The sequence below is a fragment of the Plecotus auritus genome (assembly GCF_963455305.1).
Source record: "Plecotus auritus genome assembly, chromosome: 13".
Lineage (NCBI taxonomy): Eukaryota > Metazoa > Chordata > Mammalia > Chiroptera > Vespertilionidae > Plecotus > Plecotus auritus.
Genome location: NC_137779.1, coordinates 22,855,718 through 22,880,183, shown reverse-complemented (window position 1 = coordinate 22,880,183; position 24,466 = coordinate 22,855,718). Strand labels below are relative to the sequence as shown.

The window sequence follows — 24,466 nt, the reverse complement described above, 5'->3', positions numbered from 1 at the left end:
GTCTGGTGCTTTAGATAAGGCTCCTCCCCTTCCTGTCTGGTGCTTTAGATAAGGCTCCTCCCCTTCCTGTCTGGTGCTTTAGATAAGGCTCCTCCCCTTCCTGCCTGGTGCTTTAGATAAGACTCCTCCCCTTCTTGCCTGGTGCTTTAGATAAGACTCCTCCCCTTCCTGTCTGGTGCTTTAGATAAGACTCCTCCCCTTCCTGCCTGGTGCTTTAGATAAGACTCCTCCCCTTCCTGTCTGGGCCATTGCAGTGCACTTCACACTGGCCACATCCACGCCTGCTCCCTTCCAACCCACTCTGCATGCTGCCTGCAGTGATCATGCACCTCCCGTCCCCCCAAATTAGAACTCTTCCCAGCTCCCATTGTTCCTGGGATGAAGACAAAGCTGCTTGGCCACCCTCTCCTCCTTCAGACACATCTGCCCACTGTCCCACTCGTGTCCTATGCTCTTGCCACCAGGGTCTTCTTTCAGTGCCTTAAACATGCACAGTCATTTCCCACGTGTGCTGTTTCCTCTGCCCGGACACCCCCTCTCTGCCCGGGCACTCCCTCTCTGCCCAGACACCCTCTCTCTGCCCTAACCTAATTAACTTCTCCTCCTTCAGATCTCAGATGAGATACCTCCGCCCCAGGGAAGCCTTCCCCAATCAGTCACACCTCCTAATTCTCCTCTTTAATCTCATGCACCTCCATTTCAAGGCAATCATCACAATTATAATGACATCTATGTGTGATTATTTACCCAAAGACGCTGCCTCCCCCCAGAGTTTAAAGTTAGGAGGCCGGAGGTCCTGTCTGGTATTGCTTTTCATTGTATTTCAAGTGCCTGGTACAGGTTTACCACAAGATAATCACTCAATAAATGTTGATTGGATTCACTCGTAAGGGCAGTAATAACCGACATCAGTCGGGGCACTTTGTAGACGCCAGGCGCTATTTTCAGTGCTGTACACATTTTGTCATTCATTTCTCATAATGGCATGGAGAGAGGGTTACTTTGCTTGTCTCCTTTTCATAGATGAAAAGACTGAGGGGGAGAGAGCCATGACCCAGAACCGGACCTATCCCCCTGATCTACTTGGTGTTTGGTATGAGGCTGAGCTGCCTGTGCAACACTGATTGCTGGTCCATCCCTTTAAGAGCTTGAAAGAAGAAACCAAACCTTGAGTTACTAGGGAAATGGCTTAGCTGTCAACTACCTATGTTTTAAGTGGAACTTCACTTGACTGAGACAAACGTTACTTGTGACTATGTTAAGTGTAAGTTTCCATATTTCTGATTTGTTAAATGACTGGAACAGGACAATGAGGAAATGCAGACACCACAGAGCCAAGGACAAAGTGCCCTGGGCATGCCACGGGGAGCACTCCGGGACAAGAGCGTGGGGGCTCAGGCGGGCAGGCAGGAGGCAGGCTGAAAAAGACAGATCAGGACTTTGAGGAGCGCAGAGTCTAAGGTTCAGGCCAGAGAGCTGGATCTCTCCTCTGGGGTTCTCTTCAAGCCCGGCCCCGGGCGGAGGAACGTCTCATCCGCGTGGCAGGTGGGAGAACGTCTGATGAAGAGTGTGGAGGTGAGGTCCTGGGAGGCAGGCTGCTCCAGGGCACTGAGGGGGTGTAGAGGGGGGATCTTCACCTGGAATGTGATGCAGGAACTTTCCAACAGGGAAGGTGCAGGACCGGCCTGAGATGGAGGCTTGCTGGAAATTAATAAGCCAGGTTGTTGCAGGAGCAGTAATGACAGCAGCTGCCCTTGACAGAGTCCTTCAGCAACAGGCTAAGGGCTTTACAGACTCTCTTATTCCTCATGACCACCCTGCCAGGGGGATGTTCTTATCTTAATTCATCGGTTAAGGAAAGCGAGCCCTAACCTGTTGCCTCAGTGGATAGAATAGAGTATCAGCCTGTGGACTAAAGGGTCCTAGGTTCCAAGGGCATATACCTTGACTGCGGGCCAGTAGGGGGTGTGCAGGAGGCAGCTGATGGATGTTTCTCTCTCATCGATGTTTTTAACCCTCTATTCTTCTCCCACTCTGTAAAATTAATAAAAATATATTGGAGGGGAAAAAAAAAAGAAGGCAAGACTCAGAGAGGGGAGGGGCTTGTCTAGGGTCACACAGCAAGGCTCCAGCCAGGCCTGTCTGATCCCTAAGGCGCTTTGCTATCTGCCCTTTGCCTCCCTGAGTATGGTGTGTGGCCTATGCTGCAAACATGATTCTGTAAAAGCCTGACATGCTCACTCATTCATGACTGCATCATGCATTCATTCAATCAGTTCTACTGCATGCCTCCTGAAGACCAAGGCTGGGTGCAGGCAGATGGACCAAGGCCCCAGCCCCAGAGGCTCCAGAAACATAGTAGTGATGCCAGAACCAAACACAGGTTTTCTGCTCCCTGGTGACATACAGGCTGGGATCTGACTTTTTTTTTTCCAGAGAATGGCCACAAAGCCAGGAGTCTGCCCAGGGCAAGAAACCTACCTGTGGCCTCTTTTCATCCTCAGACAATTAGAAAACCTGAGATGCCACGCTCACCACCACCCGATGACATTTCCATGTCTGTGCTACGCAGAAACTCTCAAGGACTCTTGACTCACATTAGCTCCTTTCCCACCCAGCACTCCCTGGCCTCTCCTGGGGGGAGGGGCGGGCTCTCCCAGCACAGGGCTCGCTTCTAAATGCCTTGTTCTCCCAAAGCCAAAATCGATACCCAGTCCTGCTGGCTTTCATCCTGTGGAACCACATGCTTCACTGCCTCCACGCCCTCCTGCTCTCATCTCTTTCAGCCCCTGGGGAAACAGGACTCTTCTTTACACCATCATTCATCTGCGAGAGTCCCTTGGACAAAATTTCAACTTCAGAAGCGAGATAAAGCATTATGAAAAATAAGCTAAAATTTTTCACTAATTTTATTTATTTTTGAAGATATGGATTTGCTTGTTTTTTTGTTTTAGTATTTAAATTTTTTTATTGAATTTTGGAGTGACATTGGTTAATAAAATGATGTAGGATTCAGGTGTGCAATTCTATAACACGTCACCTGTAAATTGTATTGCGTGCATTGTTTGCTTGGCTTATTCCGTGGCCGAGGTATTTTGAACAGGTTTCTCTCCTACTTGAATATTCCGTTGAAGATTTTACCCTTTCATTTCGGCATCTGTGTCCTGGGAAATGAGCTCGGTGTCACTCCGCAGACCTCCCGGGGCCTCCCTCCTGCCCCCGGCCGTTGTGAAAGCCCAGTTGACCTGCGCCAAAGGGTAGCGGGAGCTGCTCTCTTCATGCTCCCTGGTCCCTCGGTCTGCATGTGCTCCTGAAGGTCACACAGGACTTTTCACCTCCCCTGTCTCATTTTCCAAGTTTCCTGGAACACGAACATCCTCTCGGGAGGACAGTATTATCTGCAACTTATTATAGAAATGTAATGAAAGCTTCCTGACCCGCATACTGAGATGGCCAGATGGGTAATGTTGAGCCCTTGCAAAATGAGCTCTTTACCATTTAGCTTCCATGGAAGGGGCGGAGGGGTGTGGGGGGCAGGGGGCGGGGGGCGGGTAGAGGGGGGAAGTTTGATAATTTCCAAACCTCTGGTGGTGGTTTCTTGGGTCAGGATAAAGGCACTGGCTGTTTTCTAGCTTATGGTAATTATACACAGGGAGTGAGAGAGAGAAAATCTACCCCATGGGGCGGGCAAGGCCAAGGCCTACAGCCCCGGAAGGTCATAGAGATGAGTGAGGTGGCCTTGCACACATGGAGAATGCTCCCCTGTCTAAAGGCCCAGTTTCAGCTTCTGCTGACTTTTTCAAGAGGAACTAAAATCCGAGTGAGTGGATGCTTAATTACTGGCAAAATCCTCCATTAAAAATTTGCCAGTCAGAGAAAGACAGGTATCCCATGATCTCACTCATATGTGGAATCTAATGAACCAAATAAAATGGTGAACAAAATAGATCCAGAGACATAGAAGCATGGAACAGACTGTGGAATCTCAGAGGGAAGGCGGGGAAGGGTGGGTGGGAAGAGATCAACCTAAGACCTTGTATGCATATGTGCATAACCCATGGACACAGACAATAGGGTGCTGAAGGCCCGGGGGCGGGGAGGGGGAGGGAGAGGGCGGGCTAGAGGAGGTCAGTGGGGGAAAAGGGGACATATGTAATACTTTCAACAATAAAGATCGTTTAAAAAGTACTGTTGGACATAGAAAACATGTCTGAGGGTCAGATCTGGCCTCAGACAGCCAGTTTGTGACCCTGGCCCACGCTATTCCCAAGGAAAGTCGTTGGAATTTGTGCATCTGGGACCCCGGCCTTCTTCCTTGGGAGGCGGTTGGAGAGGGTGCTAAGACTCCCAGGGAGGGTGCCACTGGTGAAGGGAATGTTTCCTCTTTGCTATGGAGAGCAGGGCGCTGGCCTCACAAGGCCCTGTGCTCGGAGGTCATGGCCATACAGTCGTGGCTGGGAGATGGGGAGCCAGCCGGACCCTGCGCCGCCTGCGCTGCTCAACCCTGTGACCCTCAGCTCCGAGCACTGGCACTGGGGGCTCCTGGCACAAGGGCTCCATGAGCCGAGTTCCATCTCAAAACACTGTCCTGTTGGTGGTGTGAGAATAAACATGTAATCTTTTCTGTCAAAGAAGGGAGTTTAGGCAGCTGCCGTTTTGGCTCATGTGACTGGCAGGTTCCCTGCGGGCTGCCATTTTAAAACGGCAAAGCTCAACCCCTTCCTTTAAATTAGCCAATCGTGCAAGGGTGTGAGCCTAAGCTCTGACCAATCAAGAGTGAGGGACAGATCATGTGCGTCAGGAATAAAAAGCCAAGCGGATTACCCGCTCAGTGTACGTGTGCTCCCAGACCCTGTGTGTGTGCACCCTCCTGCAGGAGGAAAGATATTTGCCCTGCTATCTGGCTCCCGAGTAGGCTTTGTGTTCTACCAGGACTCCTGATTTGGGGGGCTTGCCTTATTTCTTCTTCTTTTTTTTTAATATATTTTATTGATTTTTTACAGAGAGGAAGGGAGAAGGATAGAGAGCTAGAAACATCGATAAGAGAGAAACATCTATCAGCTGCCTCCTGCACGCCCCCTACTGGGGATGTGCCCGCAACCAAGGTACATGCCCTTGACTGGAATCCAACCTGGGACCCTTCAGTCCGCAGGCCGACACTCTATCCACTGAGCCAAACAGGGTTGGGCGGCTTGCCTTATTTCTTACAGTGGCAGGGACCTCTCTTGTGGGGACTTCACAACCTTGTGGGGCCATGCTGTGGTGGCAGGTGGCTCCCCAAGAGACGGCTGGTGGGCTCCTTGGAGACCCTGAAGTGTGAAGCATGGCTTTTTAGGGACAAGGAGACACTGTGCAAAGGCCATTCTGTGCATGTGGAATTGGCTGCAACAACTGACCCTTGACCTCCTATTTGGGTATTTTGCTACAGCATTAATGCAGCTCTTTTCTCTAGCCACACAGTGCAGATAATGCATGCATTGAAGAGACTCTGGAAATGATCATGTCAAACAGCAAGAGATGCGTTTGAAAGGGAGGCCAGGGTCACTGAAATGCATTGACTTGATCACTGTCCTTGCTCCAGGGTTGCTCCTTGGAGGGCCGGTTCTCCTGGTGAATGGAGAACCTCTTGTTAGTGGTGGAAGTAGAGAGACCTACGTGGTCTGTGTTGAAGCTAAAACAAGGAGCTCAAACCTCCTGGAAACTCTGCCCCAAACGCTACCTGCACAGAATCTACCTAACCTCAGGCTCTGGTCTCTCATTTCCTATCAGCTCTGTATTCCAGCACGGCAAAGATTTGGGGGATAATTGCTCATTCCTGGAGTACCCAGCATGCCCCTCAGAAAAAGAAAGCAGGTGAGTTCTTATCCCCAACTTTCGCTCTGAGGATGCGGCCACTGAGCAGGGCATCGTGAAGTGAGCATCCTAACTTGCGAGTCTTTAGTTTCACTGAACTTTGGGGGCCTTCCAAGCTCTTACATCCTGCAAGGCAATATTGAAAGCACAAGCGAGAGAGGGTGTGAAACACAGGTACCCAGTGAAGCCTGAAGAATCTAATTTCGCAGGAGGGCATCTTCAATAGGCCCGGTGGTTCTGCTGTGAAGTAAGCCATCCTGCTGCTGGGGAGGCAAATCGGATTCATTTCCATCCGGAGCCATCCGTGATTTCCAGTCCAAAGAGATGGAGCCCGAGCGGGTTTTCCCATCATCATTACGGTCCAGTGTTTCCATTTTAAAAGCTGTGCATGTGGACTAGACCAGAACAGGGATTATTTCAAATACTGTGCCTGCCCATGTCATGTAAATGGCCCCAATAGCTTTGGCTAATAGTAAGCGCGTGCTTAGTGAATCACACAGATTTAGCCGGGCCTGGAGAATTTAATATCAGTGGCAACAACAAGAATATTGGTATGGCTGGTTCTCACTTCCAAGGTTTCCCCATTTGTTCCCTGCGTGGTCCCTCCCTTCCCTGGGAAGCATAGAGCAGGCCCTCAGGCCATGTGCCTCCCACAATGACCCAGTCTTCCATGTGGGCCCAGCCATTTGTCCTGTTCAGTGGGTGCTCAGTGAAGGCTGCTCATTCAAAGCTCAGTAAATGTTACTTAAAATTAAGCGAACATGGCCCACGATTAGATGCTGACTTAATTTCCCACCTAGAAAGACCCATACTGAGGTGAAAGGATACCTCTTAGTTCCTCTGCCACTTCACCACATAGAGGGTGATCTCCCAGACCCCAGAGATGCCAGGGATGAGCACAGCTCTGGGAGAGATTTTGGGTGTGGCTCTTTAAAGAATGGGTGCACCCCCAGCACCCAGTACTGGTCGCTTGGAGAGGTGAATGTGAAATCAAGCGTCTCACGGCTAGAAAATGCCAGAACCTAGATGGTAACCCGTGTGTGTAATTCCTAGTCATATGCTATTTTTCTGATTATGCAAATCTTTTCCTTTTTATTGTTGACATTGTTACAGATGTCCCCCATTTCCCTCCAATTCGTCCCCTTCTACCTCAGCACTCCCCCCACCTACAGGCCTTTGCCACATTATTGTCTGTGTCCATGGGCTATGCATATATGCATGTATGTTCTTTGGTTAATCTCTTCCAGTTCCCCCTCCTCCCCTCTGAGATCTGTCAGTCTGTTCCATGTATCCATACCTCTGGTCCTACCTAGCGGTATGCTTTTTTTAAAAAAATATATTTTTATTGATTTCAGAGAGGAAGGGAGGAGAGAGATAGAAACATCAATGATGAGAGAGAATCATTGATCGGCTGCCTCCTGCACGGCCCCTACTGGGGCATGCGCTCTTGACCGGAATGGAACCCAGGACGCTTCAGTCCACATGCCGATGCTCGCCCTATCCACTGAGCCAAACCAGCCAGGGCTGGTATGCTTTTTAATTGCCTGAGTTTTTTTTAAAATTGGTAAGAGCGACAGGCACAACCCCTGAAGTCATTGTCACTCAGCCTCTGGGGCTAGCCTTTGCTAGCAAGGCCTCCCGGCCCTCCTGAGACTTTATCCTGCAAGAAAACTTAGGTCTGGAGCCTCACACAAAGGGACAGTGTCAGCGGCATCTGAGCCCGCGAGTGGAGGAGGGGCGAGGATGAGACTGTCTCTCTGTGCTGGGCGCCTCCTTGGGCAGAGCAAGTGGCCTGGGCTGGGTGGAGCCAAAGCAGCAGCTGGTGTGATGCGGAGGCTGAGGGGTTGGGAGGCAGAAAGAGACACAGTTAAAATTCTCTGTCGCCGACTGAACATGTCCCCTTGGTGGCCATGAAGTCAGGGAATGTGTAACTCTGTGTGTGTGTGTGTGTGTGTGTGTGTGTGTGTGTGTGTGTGTTTGCTTCACCCCCCTTTTCTCTTTTTCCTCCACCAAATGCAAATGAGTAGATGTGTATTCACAGCCTAACAAGATGTCAAGGAGAGAAGAGTAGCCTTTTCATCCAGAGAGGAGTCCAGGGAGCAGCCCCTCTGCCCAGTGGGGAGAGGAGGACAGGAAGTGGGAGGGAGAGGAAGAGGGTGCGGAGATGGGGGCAGGGGGACCGAAGCTGTGGAGAAGGCCATGGACAGACCCTGGGCAGGAATGTGGGGATGGATGCTGGCCCACACCTACTCACTTACACAGGTGTGGGCATCCTTCCATCATCCTGCACTTGACCTCAGAGGAGAGCTAATCACTTTATCCCTAGGATCTAGAAGAATTCAGCTGTTGCTTGGCAGCTGTTGTGGGGGGAATATATACATAGGTGAAAATCAGATGCCATTTTCTTCAATACTTAGGTAAATGTTGATCAGGTGTATCAAAGGCTGATTTCTGAATAAAGTTGGTGAATGTGAAATTATACAAAAGAGCCTTAGTGTCCACCCAAGACAAGTCCCGGCCTTGGGGCTTCCACACAGGCTGTGCTTTCTGCAGGAACAATGTCAGCTTCTCTCCTACTCCCACCGCAGCTTAGAGGTCACATCCTAGGGCAGTTTCCCCACACCCTCCATCTCCCTTCTGCCAATAGGTTGCATTATCTTTATTTTGTGCTCTCCTAACAACCTATCCTATATAATAAGGAGGTAATATGCAAATTGACCATCACTCCAACTCAAGATGGCTGCCCCCATGTGGTCAAAGATGGCCGCCCCCATGTGGACACAAGATGGCTGCCACAAGATGGCCAGCAGGGGAGGGCAGTTGGGAGGGACCAGGTCTGTAAGGGAGGGCAGTTGGGGGCAATCAGGCCTGCAGGGGAGGGCAGTTATGGGTGACCAGGCCTGCAGGGGAGGGCAGTTAGGGGTGACTTTTATCACAAGTGTAATCAATGACATCATGAATGGTTGAATATGTGTCTCCCCTACTACTCTGAACTTTAGGTGGCTGAGGACAGCCTTTTTTTCTGGCTGTATATTATTCATTTTGTACATCATGCATAGCAGGTATTTACCTGGACTATAGTAGGTACATAATAAATATTTACTCCATGAATGAGTGAATGAATACATGAAGTACCCAAAGGCAGTCTCTTCATTAATGTAGTCCTTTGTATAACAACAACAACAACAACAAAAAAACAGAAACAAAAACAAAAAACACCATTAAATGTGGGTCAGAGGAAGTCCTTGCATCCTTACCCAAGATCACGCAGCTGGTAGGGAAAGAGGCAGGACTGGGACCCAGGTTTATCTCTCACCCGTGAAGAACCCAGCCCTGGCCCAGCATGCCCCACTTCCCATCTACTTCTCAGAAGCCAGAGACTTCACTGGGGAGGGGTGCCTAGCTAGCAGCTCTCCCTGGTCCAAAGGAGAGAAGCGTGGGCAGAAGTAAAAGTGTGACAATCAGCTTCATTGCACAATTGCCTGGTTTCGGTTGGTTTGTTCCCTTACCTTATTGCTATTTAAAGACAGTTTTGATGATTTTGTTTGCTTTAGAGGAAAAAAAGAAGATTCATAAAAGGTATAAAATTGCATATTATTTACCCCGGAGATGAGAACATCCCGCCAGTAAATATACATTGAAGCTGTTGTATTTGTATTTGTATTTGGAAGGTGTTTAAGTAGACCCAGCAGACTGTAATACCTCTCTTCAGAGTTGGTGGCATCTATTGATTAAATATGTATTTATACATTCCTTCTTCTTCTTTTAAAACATGAAATTGACATGTATTTTAATCCTATAATAGACTTAGAAGAGTTGATCAGTGAAAATACATATTTGTGTGTTCCCTTAAGAAAGATTTTATTAGGCATACACATTTTTAAAACTGCTTCTTGACATATAGATTGATGTCTGTTAAACGTGGATTTAATTAGAGGTACGAAGTGTGCGTGTATAGTTTGTGTGTATTATTAGGACATAGTTTGGTTGAATATATGGGATTTTTTAAAAAAAAAAAACAATTTATAAGAAATAGAGACAGAACATAAACTTTGGAGTAAGAAGGACCTGGATTTATCTTCCACTTATTAGCCTTGAAGGAACTTGGGAATTTCTGTGACCTGGCTTATTTATTTTCTTTCTTTTTAAGGTTTTAAAAAAATATTTTTATTGATTTCGGAGAGGAAGGGTGAGGGAGAGAGAGAGATAGAAGCATCAATGGTGAGAGAGAATCATTGATCAACTGCCTCCTGCATGCCCCCTACTGGGGATCGTGCCTGCAACCTGGGCATGTACCCTTGACCAGAACTGAACCTGGGACCCTTCAGTCCACTGGTCGATGCTCTATCCACTGAGCAAAACCGGCCTGGCTTATTTCTTCATCTGAGGAGTGGAATAGCAATAAGGTATAGTGAGAATGAAGAGAAAACACTCGTGAGAATCTAGCATCGTGTCTGGTTCAATAAAGGCTGTTAAAGCTTAATTGCTATTCACACACTAGCACACTAGGATAGTGTGCATGGACCCCTGTACCCTCCCCCCTCCCATAGTGGGGTTAAAGGCTGCCATGTGCAGCTCAGTGCCCTCAGAGCCCATGGGAGGAGGGGCACAGCACAGAGTTGGTGCCCAGGGAATGCCTGTGAGTGCAGAAGCATGCACCGGTGCGGAGCCTGGGAGAACGTCCACCCTTTGTGGTTCAAGCCCGGTGGTGAAAGCAGGCCTGGCCCCAAACCCTGGCTTCATGCCTGGACATCTCCGCAAGGCTGGGAAGTTCTTTCAACTCCTTGAATACTATGTGGATAACAATGCCTACTTCACTGGCTGGTTGAGAAGATAAATAGGGGATTTACAAGGCCAGAAACAGAGGCGTTGGCACAGGGCTACTCAGTAAAAGGATAGTGCTCAATATCATCATTTATTTTTAGGGAGACTTTCACTTTGGAAACAGAAAATCCTGGGTTTGAATTTTGGCTGTTTCCTCACACCCTGTGATCACGACTAAATTCCCTAATCTCCCTGAATCTCAGTTTCCTCGTCTCTCAAAAAGGCATCATCACACTACCTTGAAAGAAAACGTTAGGGCTAACATGTGATGATATTTTTAAAACTCTCGTGAGATTCTAGCATTGTGTCTGGCCCATTGCACCTTGGTCTACAAAGGATGCAGAAATGATGTCTGTTGATTGTACGATGCCACCAGTCACCAAGTCCTACTAATTCCTCTGTGTCGGCTCCTGCTTTTCCTCTTCGATTGCTGCCACCCAGTTCCAGAATGCTTTGCTATCCCTGCCTCCATCCATCCCGAGCCCTTTACTCAGATTAATTTCCATAAATTAAGCCCCCCTTATTCAGAGCACTGCCGGGCTCAGAAAGGAATTAACTTTCCCCAGCAGCAATAGCAAATATCATTGGTTTAGAATTCAAAGCCTTTTTCCACTCTGTCTTTCATCCCCCAAATCCTTTCCCAGTTTTGTGTTTTTTTTTTTTTTTCCTAAAGGGTTTCTGTCTGCGTCCGCTATTTCGCCATCTCAATATCCATTTCATTTCTGTGGCCTATCTGATTCCTCCTACCCTGTTCTGTCTCCAGCAGATTCGGCCTCCAGTGACAGTTCTTAGGAACTTCTGTAGGATGCTAGATTGTTCAAAGGAGTCACAGATCAATTTGCTTGTGAATGACATGGTTGCAATTATTGGTTCTACAGAATAGTTAGTATTCATATGCCTTATTATCTTTTTTGCATGGTCAAATTATGTTAATTTTTAGATGGCCTCTTCAAATCTAGTGTATGTCCTTTTCAGACAAGAGCAAATTCTTTACATTCCCAGTCTTTTTTTTTTTAAGAACTTTATATTAAGTAGGTACTTCAGAAGTGCCAGGTGAGAAACTCATATATTTCTACTTGACCCATAATGTTTTCAGACTTGGTTCTAAGGAGGGAAGTAACTCATTGTTTGGCTTCTTTAAAGCCATCTGGTTTAATTTTGCAGAAAGGGAACTCTATTAGACGGAAATAACTTGTTGGCAATTGGTCGTAGGCACAGCTGCTTGGAAACTGGGTGGATTTTGCCGTAGGACAGACCTGGGTTTGAATCCTGACTCTGATGAGCTGTGTGGCCTTTAGCGAGTTGCTAAACATCTCTGAACATCAGTTTCGGCCTATTAAACCCGGGGGGGGGGGGGGGGCGGGGGGAAGATAACGCCTAGGTGGCAGGGCTCTGGTGAGAATTTAGTAAAATAATAAATGTGAGCACGTGCGCCGTCGCAGGCACTTGGGAAAACATCAGGACTGCAGCCCAGGAGGCGGGAAGAAGGCTTGCATACTGGGACAGACACAGCTCTTGAGCCATGCACAGGGAGCTGGGAAGGGACCCAGGTCACCATGGGGCCTCTGGAGGACACTCTGGGACAGAAATCATGTATTAATATATGTGCCCAGTCCCTTCGATAACGCCTAGCGCTGCTTCTATCACGGAGCCTCAAAGTTGGGCAGATCCTCCTTTAGAGGGAAAGCATTGACGCACCAGGCCAAGCACGTTGCTCCCAGGCTGCTTTTGGGAGGGCTGTGGGCCTTTTAGAGAAACGCTGTTCCTATAAACCGCTTTTCCAGAGCGGGACAGACAGGACTGGGACCAGGGAAGAAAGGCAGGAGGCAGGAAGTCTCAGGTAGGCACCCCTCCGTGGCCTTCTCTTAAAAATTCCCCATGACTTCAGCCAGTTTCTGCCTCCTTGAGATCTAATCTGAATATCCCTGCCAGTGCTGTAATCACAGCGATTGTTTGGGCTCTTATGGCATTTTGCCTTCGTAGAGTTTCAGAATATCCCAATTGCAGGGAGCTGACCAATTCGCTGCATTCTCCCCGAGAAACCCTAACGCACCCATCTTCCTGCTGGGAACACTGAATGGCCTCCAAGGGCTCTGAATGGCAGGATGGGGGCTCGGGGTGCAGATTTTAAGGTCTCGGTGTCCCTGTGGGTCAGGCTCCTGCCTGGGCTAGGAAGCAAGAACACCGAGAAGGCATTTGCATGAACTTTGGTCACCTTGGCTCTCTTGCGCTCTGAGCCCTGCTTGGGGAAGGTCAGTACCCACACTCCCAGCACCCCCTCCCCACCGCCCAGCAGGGCGCTGCTGTGTGCCCACAGGAGCCACACACCCCGCATGGCATATGTACACGGTGCCAGCGCACACGGCTGGGCTCCGGCTGAGTGGCGAAGCAGGGGCAGCTTCAACTACCCTCAGAGTAGAGCCTCCCAAATAGGAGAGAGTCCGGGTGACGCTGGGGAGAGTGGAGCCAATGCGTGCCTCGGAGGAGGGCCGCTCGGAGCCCTGCACAGCTTGGCGCTGATGCTTCTCACCAGTTGTGTGTTTGTGCGAGAAAAAAACCCAGAGACGCTGCTGCCTGGCTGCGCCCTTCGCTCGCGCGCTCTCTCTTGCTCCCTCTCTCTTCTGCTCTCTCCCTCCCTTTGCAAACATTGGATTTAAACCTGCTCAGGATTCAGCACAGAGGAAGGCGGCAGGCAGCCGGAGCAGCAGCAGAAGCGGCAGCCAGCCCCGCAGCCGCAGCCCAGAGAGACACCGCAGCCTCAAGATGTACCACCCCGCCTGCTGGGTCGTCTTCTCCGCCACAACCGCCCTGCTCTTCATCCCAGGTACCGGGGACGACGGGGGTCTGCGGTGCCGGAGACGCCGAGCTGTGAGAGCAGGAGAGGAGGGGGAGGAAGGAGAGCCCAGGGGGGGCAGGAGGGAGTGTGAGCTGCGTGTGAGGGAGAGAGGTGCTGGCTGTGTGCACGCGCGCACACACCCGCTCACTCACACGCGCGCAGCTGCTTGCAGCACGGGGTTTGCTCGCTGGTCCCGGCGATGCGATCTGGTGAGCTGGGTTCGAGTCTGCACCGCGCTGCGCGGCGAGGCGCTGCTGTGACTGCAAAGGGGACCGAATGGCATTAACCAGTTGTGGTCCCAGGGGTAGGAGAAGAGGGGGCTGTCAGCTCCCAATCCCGCATCCTCCTCACCACTTCTGTGGAGACCCGCACGATAGCCGGGGCATCCTTTCTCCACCGTGGTCTCTCTGCTCCAGGCTCTACCTCTGCATCTCCCTGTGTCTATTCCCCCCCTCTCTTCCTGTCCCTTTTCTCTCTCCCTCTCCTTCTCTTCCTTCAGAGAGTTCTCTCTCCCTACTCTCTCTCTCTCTCTCACTTCAGCTCCTTTCTCTCCCCCCTCCTTCTCCTTGGCTCCTGAATTTCAGGGTTTCACACACAGTCCTTCTTCCAAGTCTCATCCTTTCTTTAGCACTCCACCAAATGGGCAGATGATGCACTTGAAAATCCACATCCTTCCAGTTTCTCCCTTTGACACCTCAGGAGGGAAGCGGGAATGGCACTGGATGGAATTTGAAATGCTCAGTCAGAAGGAAGGCTGGGCTGATTCCCCAGGCTCCCCCCCCCCCCCCCCCAGCATCTTCCCTATCTCAGCTAATGATTTAAATGGGATCCTACCTATCAGAGCAGCCCCAGGTTTGGGGGAAAACACATCCGCAGTGGCCCAGGTGAGATGCTGCAATCCTCCCAGAGTAAGCTGAGTGGAAGTGTTGCAAAACCCAACCGTTTTAATAGATTTGCTAATTGCATGCCCGCCGTTCCCTCCAGCCATCAACTGCATGCCTGCAGGCATCCTTCAAACAATGCTCAAGGGCTGGGCTAGGCTTGCCAAGGATGTGGGAGCATGGAAGGGTCTGTGGGGTTCCCGCACTGAACCCCAGCCCAGGAAAATGTTCTTTCCCCCTTCCCCCTGCAAACTGAGATACATGAATTTGATTTAACATTAGCTTAAACCTAAAATTTCATGTAGATGACATAAATACTAAGATTCTGAGATCTTACATATCCTGATATAGGTAAAACACAGGATTTTACATTTTCATATTCAAATCACTTTTTTTTTTTTTTTTTGCTTTTAGAAACATAAATCCCTAAGTATTTTTGTAAACGACCGAAGAGAAATCAGACAAATGGGAGTTTATGTGGGAGAAAGAGAAAAGGAGAAACCCGCTGCATGTTCTGTAATGCTTTCTTTAACACCGCACTTTGTCTAGCAGAGATGGGCTCCGCATAGCCATGGTCCCAGCTGTTTGTTTTAGGCCCAGAAGTTCAGAGTAGGGGTGCTACCGCTGATCTTCCAGATTCAGGCCTGGGAGGGGATGTCAGTGGGGAAGGCAGGACAGGCAACGAACACGCAGTTCCTGCTCCCGCCTGTAGAGGGAGCCAGGTAGGCGCTTTGGGTCCACAGTGTGAGAAGACACACTTGCCTGTGTGTGCCAGTCCACGCCTGGGAGACAGCTCCTGGCACTTCCTAGCCTCTCATTTCCCTCCTACCACCGTTCTGGGCACAGGTGAGCAGAATGATGGGGCTCAGGACCCCACCCCATGGAATGCCGGCGGTGTGCTTGCTCTCCCTGTAGCAGGAATCAGAAAATTACACTTCCCCAGAGGCAGGGAGTGAGCCCCAGCAGCGGAAGCTGCATTGCAGCGCACCCTATGGAAGCAAACGATCGGGGAGCTGCCTCCCTGTAGAGTCCCCATGGCACCCCAAACATGGCTCCACTCCGCTGGTGGGGAGCCTGGCTTTGCTCCTGGGGGAGGCAGCCACATGAAAGCCGGCTGGGCCCAGGGAATGGCCTCAGCCTGCCGGCCAGTCAGCTGTCTCCAGAATAAAGCATTTCCTGTGAAGAGGGAAGGCAGGCCACCAGAGCGACCTACTCTAGGACTGACTGCTCATCATGTCATGCCCTCTGTGCCAGGAACCTGGCCTCGGGGGGTCTCGAGCAGAGGAGGGGAAGTTGGCCTTGAGAGGTGCACCTGGAGAGAAGGGGACATCACTTCTTGAAGGGTTCCTGGGAGAGAGGGAACCTGGCTGCATCCAGAAGTTCTGGTCAGTTGCAAGGGCTTCCTTGTGACTTCTCCTTCCTCACTTATTTTACTTCCTTTATTATGTTTTCAGCTTCCCACCCCTCTTGGTATCAAAGGGTGCTTTTTCTCCCATCGAGGTTAATACCCGCTCGTTAGCCATTTACTTGGCCTGTATCTAAAGACAGAGGCTAATGTCATCATGGAACTCTGACCTGATTAGGCCTCCATGCCATCTTATTCTGCGGCTTTCTGTTTCTTGGGAAAACACGTTTTCATCCCAGACTAATTTTAAGGCTAATGCTATTGTCGCCCAGCGCCTTCCAGGGGAGACCGATGGTCACAAATCGCTTTTCTAGGCAGAATCTCTGGGATGGGGAAGGCGGTAACAAGTGAAGACTGTAAGGAGCCCACACCCAAGACGGGGAGAGGGTCTCTCTTGACAATTAGATTGTCCCTTAGAAGCACCCTAACTTAAGCTGCGGCTTAAGACACTCCTGGAGCCCTGAACACTGAGAGTAAGGGTACTTCTGTTGTCCGAGGAGGGAGAACAGATGAGACTCTGAGCTGGGAGCTTTGGGACCTTGGGCCTTGGGGCTTTGTGGGAAGATGAGTAGGTGGCTGAAACAAACCCGGAGAAGCAGGAAGTGAAGGCTGCTGGACATTTGCATCAGAATCACCTGGGGGAGGGACAGATTAAAACACAGACTTCTGCCCTAGCTGGTTTGGCTCCGTGGATAGAGCATCGGCCTGTGGACTGAAGGATCCTGGGTTCGATTCCGGTCAAGGGCATGTGCCGGGTTGTGGGCTTGATCCCCAGTTAGGGGGTGTGCAGGAGGCAGCCGATCAATGATTCTCTCTCATCATTGATGTTTCTGTCACTTTCTCTCTCTCCCTTCCTCTCTGAAATCAATATGTATATATATAATTTAAAAAATATTTTTAAAAAACCACAGACTTCTACCCCCACTGCAGACAGGTATTTTTATCAAGCACCAGGTCCTGGCCTACAGTCTTCAGATGGAAACTCGTGTTCTGCCTGCCTTTTGTCCTTCAGCTCTGAGAAATGGGAGGGCAGTGGCATGGGGTGCGATGGGGGCGTTGCTACCTTTAGTGGCCAAGCACTGCCCCCCAAACAGCCAGCTCACTGCGAGGAGGAGTGAATCTCCAGCCTGGAGGGCTCCTTTTCTCTAGTGTAGCTCATTGCCCCCTTTCCTCAGCTCATCCCACTGTGCCTTCTTCTGGCTTGTGACTCTAGCCAGAGAGTTAACGGTGAGGCCTCTCCGGCTACCTGTACTGGACCAAACAATGTCCAGTCTGTGAGGCAGCACTCACAGCTGCAGCCGGGCCTCCCGTGTCTTGCTACGCATGGCACTATCAGGAGCAGCAAGCCTTGACGTGGACAGACACTTCTGAGAGGGATAGGGTTTCTCTTCCCCAGCACACACCTGCTCACAGCCTCCTTCAGGGAAGTGCCCTGGACTGTGGGGTCTTTAGGCTGGATGCTTGGCTTTGGGGTGAGACATGGGGGAGGGTTCCAGGGATTCCTTTCCCCACCCCTCCCCGCTCCCCAGCACAGTGTTGAGGAACCTGCTAAGGTTGCCTGGGTTTGCATGAGGGATCCAGTAAGCGAATCATTCGCCACCGGGAAACGCCTAGACCCAGAGTGACGGTAAAATACATGAACAAGGACTCAGAGTCCAGTTATGATCAAGACCTCATCACCTCTCTGCCCGTCATAGATCTGTGCCCTCCCTCCCGCAGTCTCCAAGCTGTCCTGTGGCCCTCAATCCCTTAAAATGATAGCCGCGTTAATAAGGTCAGACCACTTCCTGTCAGCGTTGAGCCTGGGGCAGGAGCAGACTGGGAGAAGGAGACAGGTGCAGGCTGCCTCATAAAAATGCTTTCAGTAGCTTGGGAGCTGGGCAGAGTTGCTCCGAGTGAGATTGATCAGAGACCCCAAATGGCTCGAGGTTCTCTTGTATTGCTTCAGTCCTGCCTGCCTCTGGGCTTTCTCTCATTCTTGGCACCCTCTGCCACGTCCTATTGCCTGGGAGACGACAGGGGATTCCTTAAACAGTTGGCATTTGCCTGGGTTTGTTGTTTAGCAGGTCTGGGCCTCTCCCACCAGCCACCAGGAACCATACCTCACTCTGTGGCAGAGCTTCCCCAGGCAGAGGCTCTTGCCATGAGGTGGGACTCGACCCGAACCTCTGTTGCCGACAGCAGAACTGAAACTCTGCCTGGGAGCTCTCTGAGGTTTGCTTGGGTAGCTCTCTGGGTCTCAGTCTACCACTCCGTAGGATGGGTTCCAGGGATGCATTCTTCCTGTTTCCAGTAGGACAGAGTAGCCGAAAGCATAGGATAGATCAGTGGTTGGCAAACTCATTAGTCAACAGAGCCGCAGTTTGCCGACCACTGGGATAGATGATAATGAGATAAACATGGATGAGATTTTTTTTTAAAATATATTTTATTGATATTTCACAGAGAGGAAGGGAGAGGGATAGAGAGCTAGAAACATCGATGAGAGAGAAACATCGATCAGCTGCCTCCTGCACACCTCCCACTGAGGATGTGCCTGCAACCAAGGTACATGCCCTTGACCGGAATCGAACCAGGGACCCTTCAGTCCGCAGGCCGACGCTCTATCCACTGAGCCAAACCGGTTTCGGCTGGATGAGATTTTTTAACATACAAACACACCCTGGACTCCTAGTAATGGGGCAAAAAGAGAAGGGGAGGGGAGAGGGCTTGCCTTATTGCTGGAGACGGAGGCAAAGCTGGACCATCCCGACTCATGTCTTTGTCACAGCGATGAAAACTAGCTGAACACAGTCCCCCCCAATTTATTTATTCAATTAGACTTTATATAGATTCCGATGAAACACATACATTAGGTGCGGTATTATCCTGTCTCAAGAAATATAGATCCAGTAAAACAGGAAATTATTCAGTCTTTTTCTTTTTTTGGACCCCAATGAAATATGCATGCTAGCTCAGAGCTTCTTGGACCGTGGTTTCTCTGTGTACAAAGTGAGGGCAGTAGACACGGCCCCTTTGGTCTCCTAAAATATTGCTTTGAGGGGTCTAGGTGGGGTGCTACGCCCATGGCCTTGTGCATCAGCCTCTGCCTGTTGGTACTCCAGGAGCTCTGCTACCTTCGGCCCGTGGGCTATGGTTTTCCTGTGCCTGGCTCACTGGATAGGAGCCATGGATCGCTGCCACCGCCTGCAGCTGCCTGAGCTGGGGAGAAGGAGCGATGGAAAGCAAAACCTAGCTATTCCTGTCAATGAACTCAAGTGTCAGCCCGCAGATGGCCCGTGGCCACTGACAAGCCAGGCTGTCAGCCGCGGTGGCTGTTAGCACCTCTGGATGCTGAGTGGTACCTTCCAGACACGAGGGGCCAGGCAGGAAGGAGGAAGGGGACAGGCTGGCATCACCTGGGGACAGCTCTGCTCTCCTCTCCCACTCCTCCTGACCCTGCTAAGACGCCAAGCTCTGGGCCCTGCAGATGTCTGTGCCTCTGGTCCTTTTATACTAAGAGCTAGACTTTGCTTCTTAATCTGTGAGGCCTTGTTGTCTCTGCCTTTTCCTGAGGGGCGAGGAGGTGGGCCACAGCGGGGCATGGACATAGCTCCATTTGCTACGCTTCTGCACCACTCCACTCACGTCCCAAGAAGGTGGTATTTGTAGGCCCGAGCAGGATTGAAGGTAACACTGAGAATGGAGTAGAAATAAATTCTACAGACAGAGACAAACCTGAAGACACATGTGCTTACTATGGCCTTCCCGTAGGTGAGTGAGCATACATACCCTCCTCACGTCACCCTCTCCCACTCATGTCAACACACACACACACACACACACACGCACACACACACATGCTTCCAAGTCAGAGTCTTGCTCTTCTCAAAATCACATCCACAACTTCTTCAAGAAAGCAAGCCACTTCCCCAGGACTCCCATCTCCACCCTTCAGAACTCCCTGCGGCAGCCCCCAACCCTTGGTCTCCACGTGGGCACCTTCAGCAGCAGGCTGCCCCACACACAGCCATGGCCATGCGTAGGTGAATGCTTCCCCGAGTGACTCAGAGGCCTCGCCCTCCTGCACAGCCCCCCACTAGCTCTGTGTCCCAGAGCCGGGCTAGACGTAGGCTTTGCACTCCATTTACATCATCCCCTCCAGCCCAGACCCCTTGGTGCTGCGAGTCTAGAGGCTCCGCTGCAGTCGCTAGGCGAACTTATTAATTATTTGCAAAATGCTTTGAGACAGCCCTGGGTGATGTGCTGGGTAAGCGCAAAGCATTATCATGATGCAGTCACATTTCCTTCAGGGAGCAGAGATACTGTGTGAGAGACCTGGGAAGGGCCGAGATGAGTCAGTGCAGGCCATTGATGAGAATGCTGCTTGCACGTCCTGGGAAGTGACTAAGGGACAGTCAGGTGCTCACCAAAACCCAGCATGGAGAACTCCAGCACATTTGGCCTCTCAAGAGCCAGACTCTGAGGTGGCCTGATGAACACTTTTTTTTTTTTTTTTTTAAATCCTTGAACCTTGTCACCTAAGGACACGAATTTACAAATGCTGTTTCCTGACTATTGGGAGTTTATGTGGTTGTTGTACTAGTCTCCTGCTTTATGGTTGACCTGGGAGGTTACCGTTGGTCTCATTTGTTTGCCATCCAGGAATTGTGAGATAGGCAGGGGACAGGTTGTTTCTGTCTAAACATCTTTTCCATCCTTTGAGGTTCAGCTTAAATTGTGCTTTTCCAGGAGAACATTCTCGAGGTTCTGAAGTAGGTTAGGTCTCTATCTTTATTATGCAATAAGTGTAATAAAGTCCACAATAACAGGTTTCTCCTTTCTAACATTATGAGTATGTATGTATATATATATATATATATGTTAATCCTCACCCAATGACACTTTTTTCCACTGATATTTTTAGAGAGAGCGGAAGAGAGGGGGAGAGACAGAGGAGGAAGAGAAGCATGGATGTGAGAGACACATCGATTGGTTGCCTCACGCATGTTCCCCGACCTGGGGCTCAAACTTGCAACCGAGCTAGGAGCCCTTGACTGGAATCCAACCTGAGACCCTTCAGTCCATGGGCCAACGCTCTACCACTGAGAAAAACTGGCTAGGGTGAATCCGTATATTTTAAAGTAATTTGCCTTATATTTCTCTTTTCTCCCTAGACCACGATTCATCTATTTTGTTCTCTAGCAGAGTGACAGATATAGAACAAGTACTCAAAATGTATTTGTTGAATGAGTGAGTGTATGAATGAATGGACAAATGGATGAATAACCAGCCAAGGTCACAAAAATACCAAGTGTCAGCTTATCTATTCTATCATTCTCTTCCACCCCACTGAATCCTCAGAGGCATCTGGGACCCTAGGTCTTGGCCAGCCTTCCAGCTTCCCCATCTGCAGAATGAGGACAGAGAGGCTTGGGGATGTGCTTTGCTAACGGGAGATAAAAATGTGCAAAGAATGCTTATAATGATTACTCATTCCCGTGTTTGTCAATAAACACCAGCTCCAAGCTACCAACCAAACACACACAGCAGCTCAGAGCTGGAGCCTAGTGCTTTCGGATTTCACATCACACGTTGCGACAGACATGCCCGAGAGTGAGAGTCATTCCGTAAACACAGATGTAGGCCCTGATGTGGGCTACTGGTTTCATATAAACCAAAATTACTCAGCAGATTTAATTAGGATGTCTGTTGAAGTGGCCTCAATTATTTGAAAATGTAGAGGCATCCCCGTGGTGCCAACAAGTACACGCTGAACCAACACAAGGTGGAATTGTGTTGTTCACAAGGGGTGAAATGTTGGGTTAGGGATAGGGACACGCAGTGGCATTGGAGTGAGTCATGCTCCTGAAATGGGTTGATGTTCACATAGAAAAGATAAAAAGAGTCTCAGCAAACCAGAAGAAGTAGAATTTTATCATTTCTTGTACCGAGTCACTTTTCATAGTAGCCTATTTCAGAGTTGCTATTTCATGCCCGTGGGATTGCGAACAGCAGGGATCTTGCCTGATTCGTCTCCGAGTTCTTTAAGTAGCAAGTACATTTACTTACTTCACATGTTATTTATTGAGTGACTACTATGTGACAAGTATTATGCTAGGCACTAGAAATGCAATGCCTGAACAAAAATCATGCTGATCCTTATGGTCTTGAAGTACACAGTCTAGCAATAGAGACAGACATGCCTTAAACAAATACGGATGTGATGGCAAAGAGCATCATGGAACAGGGTAACTCCATGATATCTTTTACCTAAGGATTAAGGTGACAGGTCAAGAAACAAAAGAGAAGCCTGTTTTTTGTTTTTTTTCAGGGGCATCTCATACTCTGAATGACCATTGTACCTGAACTCGGAGACTTCTAGAAAATAATTGTTTCTTGATATGCAGAAGGAATGCTCAGAGTAAGCAGTTCAGTACCAGATTTTGGATGTGTGTTAACCTGACTTGTTTGATCTATACGTACACTGTGAGAGACACCTGCCTTTATTATCACTATCCCATCAGAACATCTGATTTAAATCTTTTTGGTCTTGGCTCTGCACTAAGCCAAGAGAAAACACACACAGAATGCCATAATCCCTGTATTGATGATTTATGATATAATGGTGACTTACAGTGTACAAAGTGCATCCATGTACATCATGATTATCCTGTTTATTAGTGAGTGAACAGACCAAAAGAGGTCTTCTTACTTCCCCACTTCTACCACCACCATCACCACTAGTTGCCTTCATAATCGACAACATGGGGTTGGGCACAATCAAGTTCAAACCAGCTGTAGACAAATTCAGAATGAAATGTAAAAGTTTAGATTCAGAATGCTGGACATGATCAAGGATGAATGCAAATATATATATATATATATATATATATATGTATATATATATATATATATATACGCACACACACACACATACATACACACACATACACACGCAAATATATATATATACACACACATATACATACACACACATACATATATATGATGGTAGAATTGCTGAAACATGACAGTGGTGGGGCCAAGTACCCAAGGACATTTCTATTCCCAGGAAGACAGACCTAAGGAAGCCCTTAGCTTCTCTGCATAATCCAACATGGCTCTTCTGAACCGCCCAGTGCCAAGGGATTTCCCACACTCCTCAAAGGGAGAAGAATGTTGGAAGAGAGAATGTGGACAATGGAAATAACCCATCAGCCTACAGACCCCAAGAGAAGCTGGAGTTTCCTTGGGAGTCTCCTGGCCTTATCCCATGGAGAAGTGAGTGCCCAGTCTTTCTTGGCACTAGGGTGTGTGCCTCTCTGGGTGAGTCCTGGATGGGAAGAATGATGAAAGCTATTAGGAGTCTGCATCTTTCCTGATGGGCCCTACCCTCCTTTTGTTTGGGGCAAAATCCTGGGAGTGAAAGGGCCCTGCCTTAAAACTGCCACGGATTAGCCCCCACAATGTCCATGAAGCGTGGCCCATTCTTTATTATGACCTACATGACTGTGTCTTTACTTCCCTAATTTAAATGATCTAGTTTAAATGTAGACAGTTAGCTCTCCTGCCATCACCGTGGGAGAGTAGAGAAGCACTGACCTAGGACTCAGAGACAGGGCCTCTGGCTTTGCCTCTGCACTTTGGAACTGGCAGGGGGCTCAACCTCTCCAACACTGTTTTACCTACTTCCTATTTCAGCCGGAAAGGTCATAAGAAGTGCATGATAGCGATGCCCTCTCTGAAGGGTACCACAGTTCCAGGTTGCCAGGTCTTACTGCATCCCTTGGGTTGGCCATTTCTATCTGGATATTTCTCTCATCTTCTTCTGTGTCAGCCTCTTCACTCCTGATTTTCTCTCCTGCTCTGACTACTATGGGTCATGGTTATCATTAGCAGTGGGACATATACCCAAGTGCTGTGACATTGGTTTGGAGTAGAAGGCCTCTTTCCGGGGATGCCTGCATTCACTTTCCTAAGCTTGGAGCAAGGTTTGTTCGGCTTCTCTTTTTTCCATGGAGAGTACTGGTAAGGGATTCATGGTTCCCCGGCTGACAAGAATGTGGAGTCTGCATTTGGGGTTGGGATGAAAGAGATTCAGATGGGGATAGAGAAGAGCTCCAGAATGGAGCCTAAAGTCAGGTGAAAAGTGCTCTTCATCCCTCTGAGTGCCAAGCCTGGGCTGACACAATCTGCCTCTAAGCTTGGGCTCACTACAAAGAGAATTTAAGGGAGCGATGTGCATATGGAAATGCTACTTTTGTGGAAAGAGGGGATACTTTGGCTCGTCTGAACACATACTGGGGAGGGGACTGACTAATTTCCTTCTATATGGGCTGATTAGTGCGTTCCCAGGGATTAGATTGCCCAAGGGGAAACCACACAGTATCTCAGGTGACTGCAAAGCCGTGCGGCCTATGATGGGCTGAGTCCAGAATGAGGTCATAGATTCAGTGGTGTGCTTGGGTGGTACAAAGGGAGTAATCTGCAGTCACACACCTGTCTTGTACCCTGCCCTAATCCAACATGCTCAGCTTTTCAGTAGCCTCAGAGAAAGACCCAGCCTGAGTGGAGACAGTGAGCTGGCCCACAGTTCTGAAAAGGGCCCTCGAGATGAGCACCCTCCCAAGCACACTGCACTGAATGCTTTTGGGGCTGTCTTTTGAGTAGCTACATCCTGTGGCC

General features: G+C 49.4%; 1 protein-coding gene across 4 annotated transcripts in view; it reads left to right on the top strand.

Moving 5' to 3' along the window:
• Positions 1-13,089: 13,089 nt before the first annotated feature.
• The window catches only part of OPCML (opioid binding protein/cell adhesion molecule like), a 936,906-nt gene continuing 925,529 nt past the window's right edge, over positions 13,090-24,466 (top strand). For 2 of the 4 annotated variants that reach the window (XM_080649645.1, XM_080649642.1), the window contains exon 1: positions 13,188-13,501. In XM_080649645.1, the coding sequence (XP_080505771.1) occupies positions 13,441-13,501 (61 nt within the window). In that variant the 5' untranslated portion in view covers positions 13,188-13,440. Of the gene's footprint in view, positions 13,502-24,466 lie in introns of all 4 variants that reach the window. The other 2 variants (XM_080649639.1, XM_080649646.1) reach the window with 2 other exon arrangements.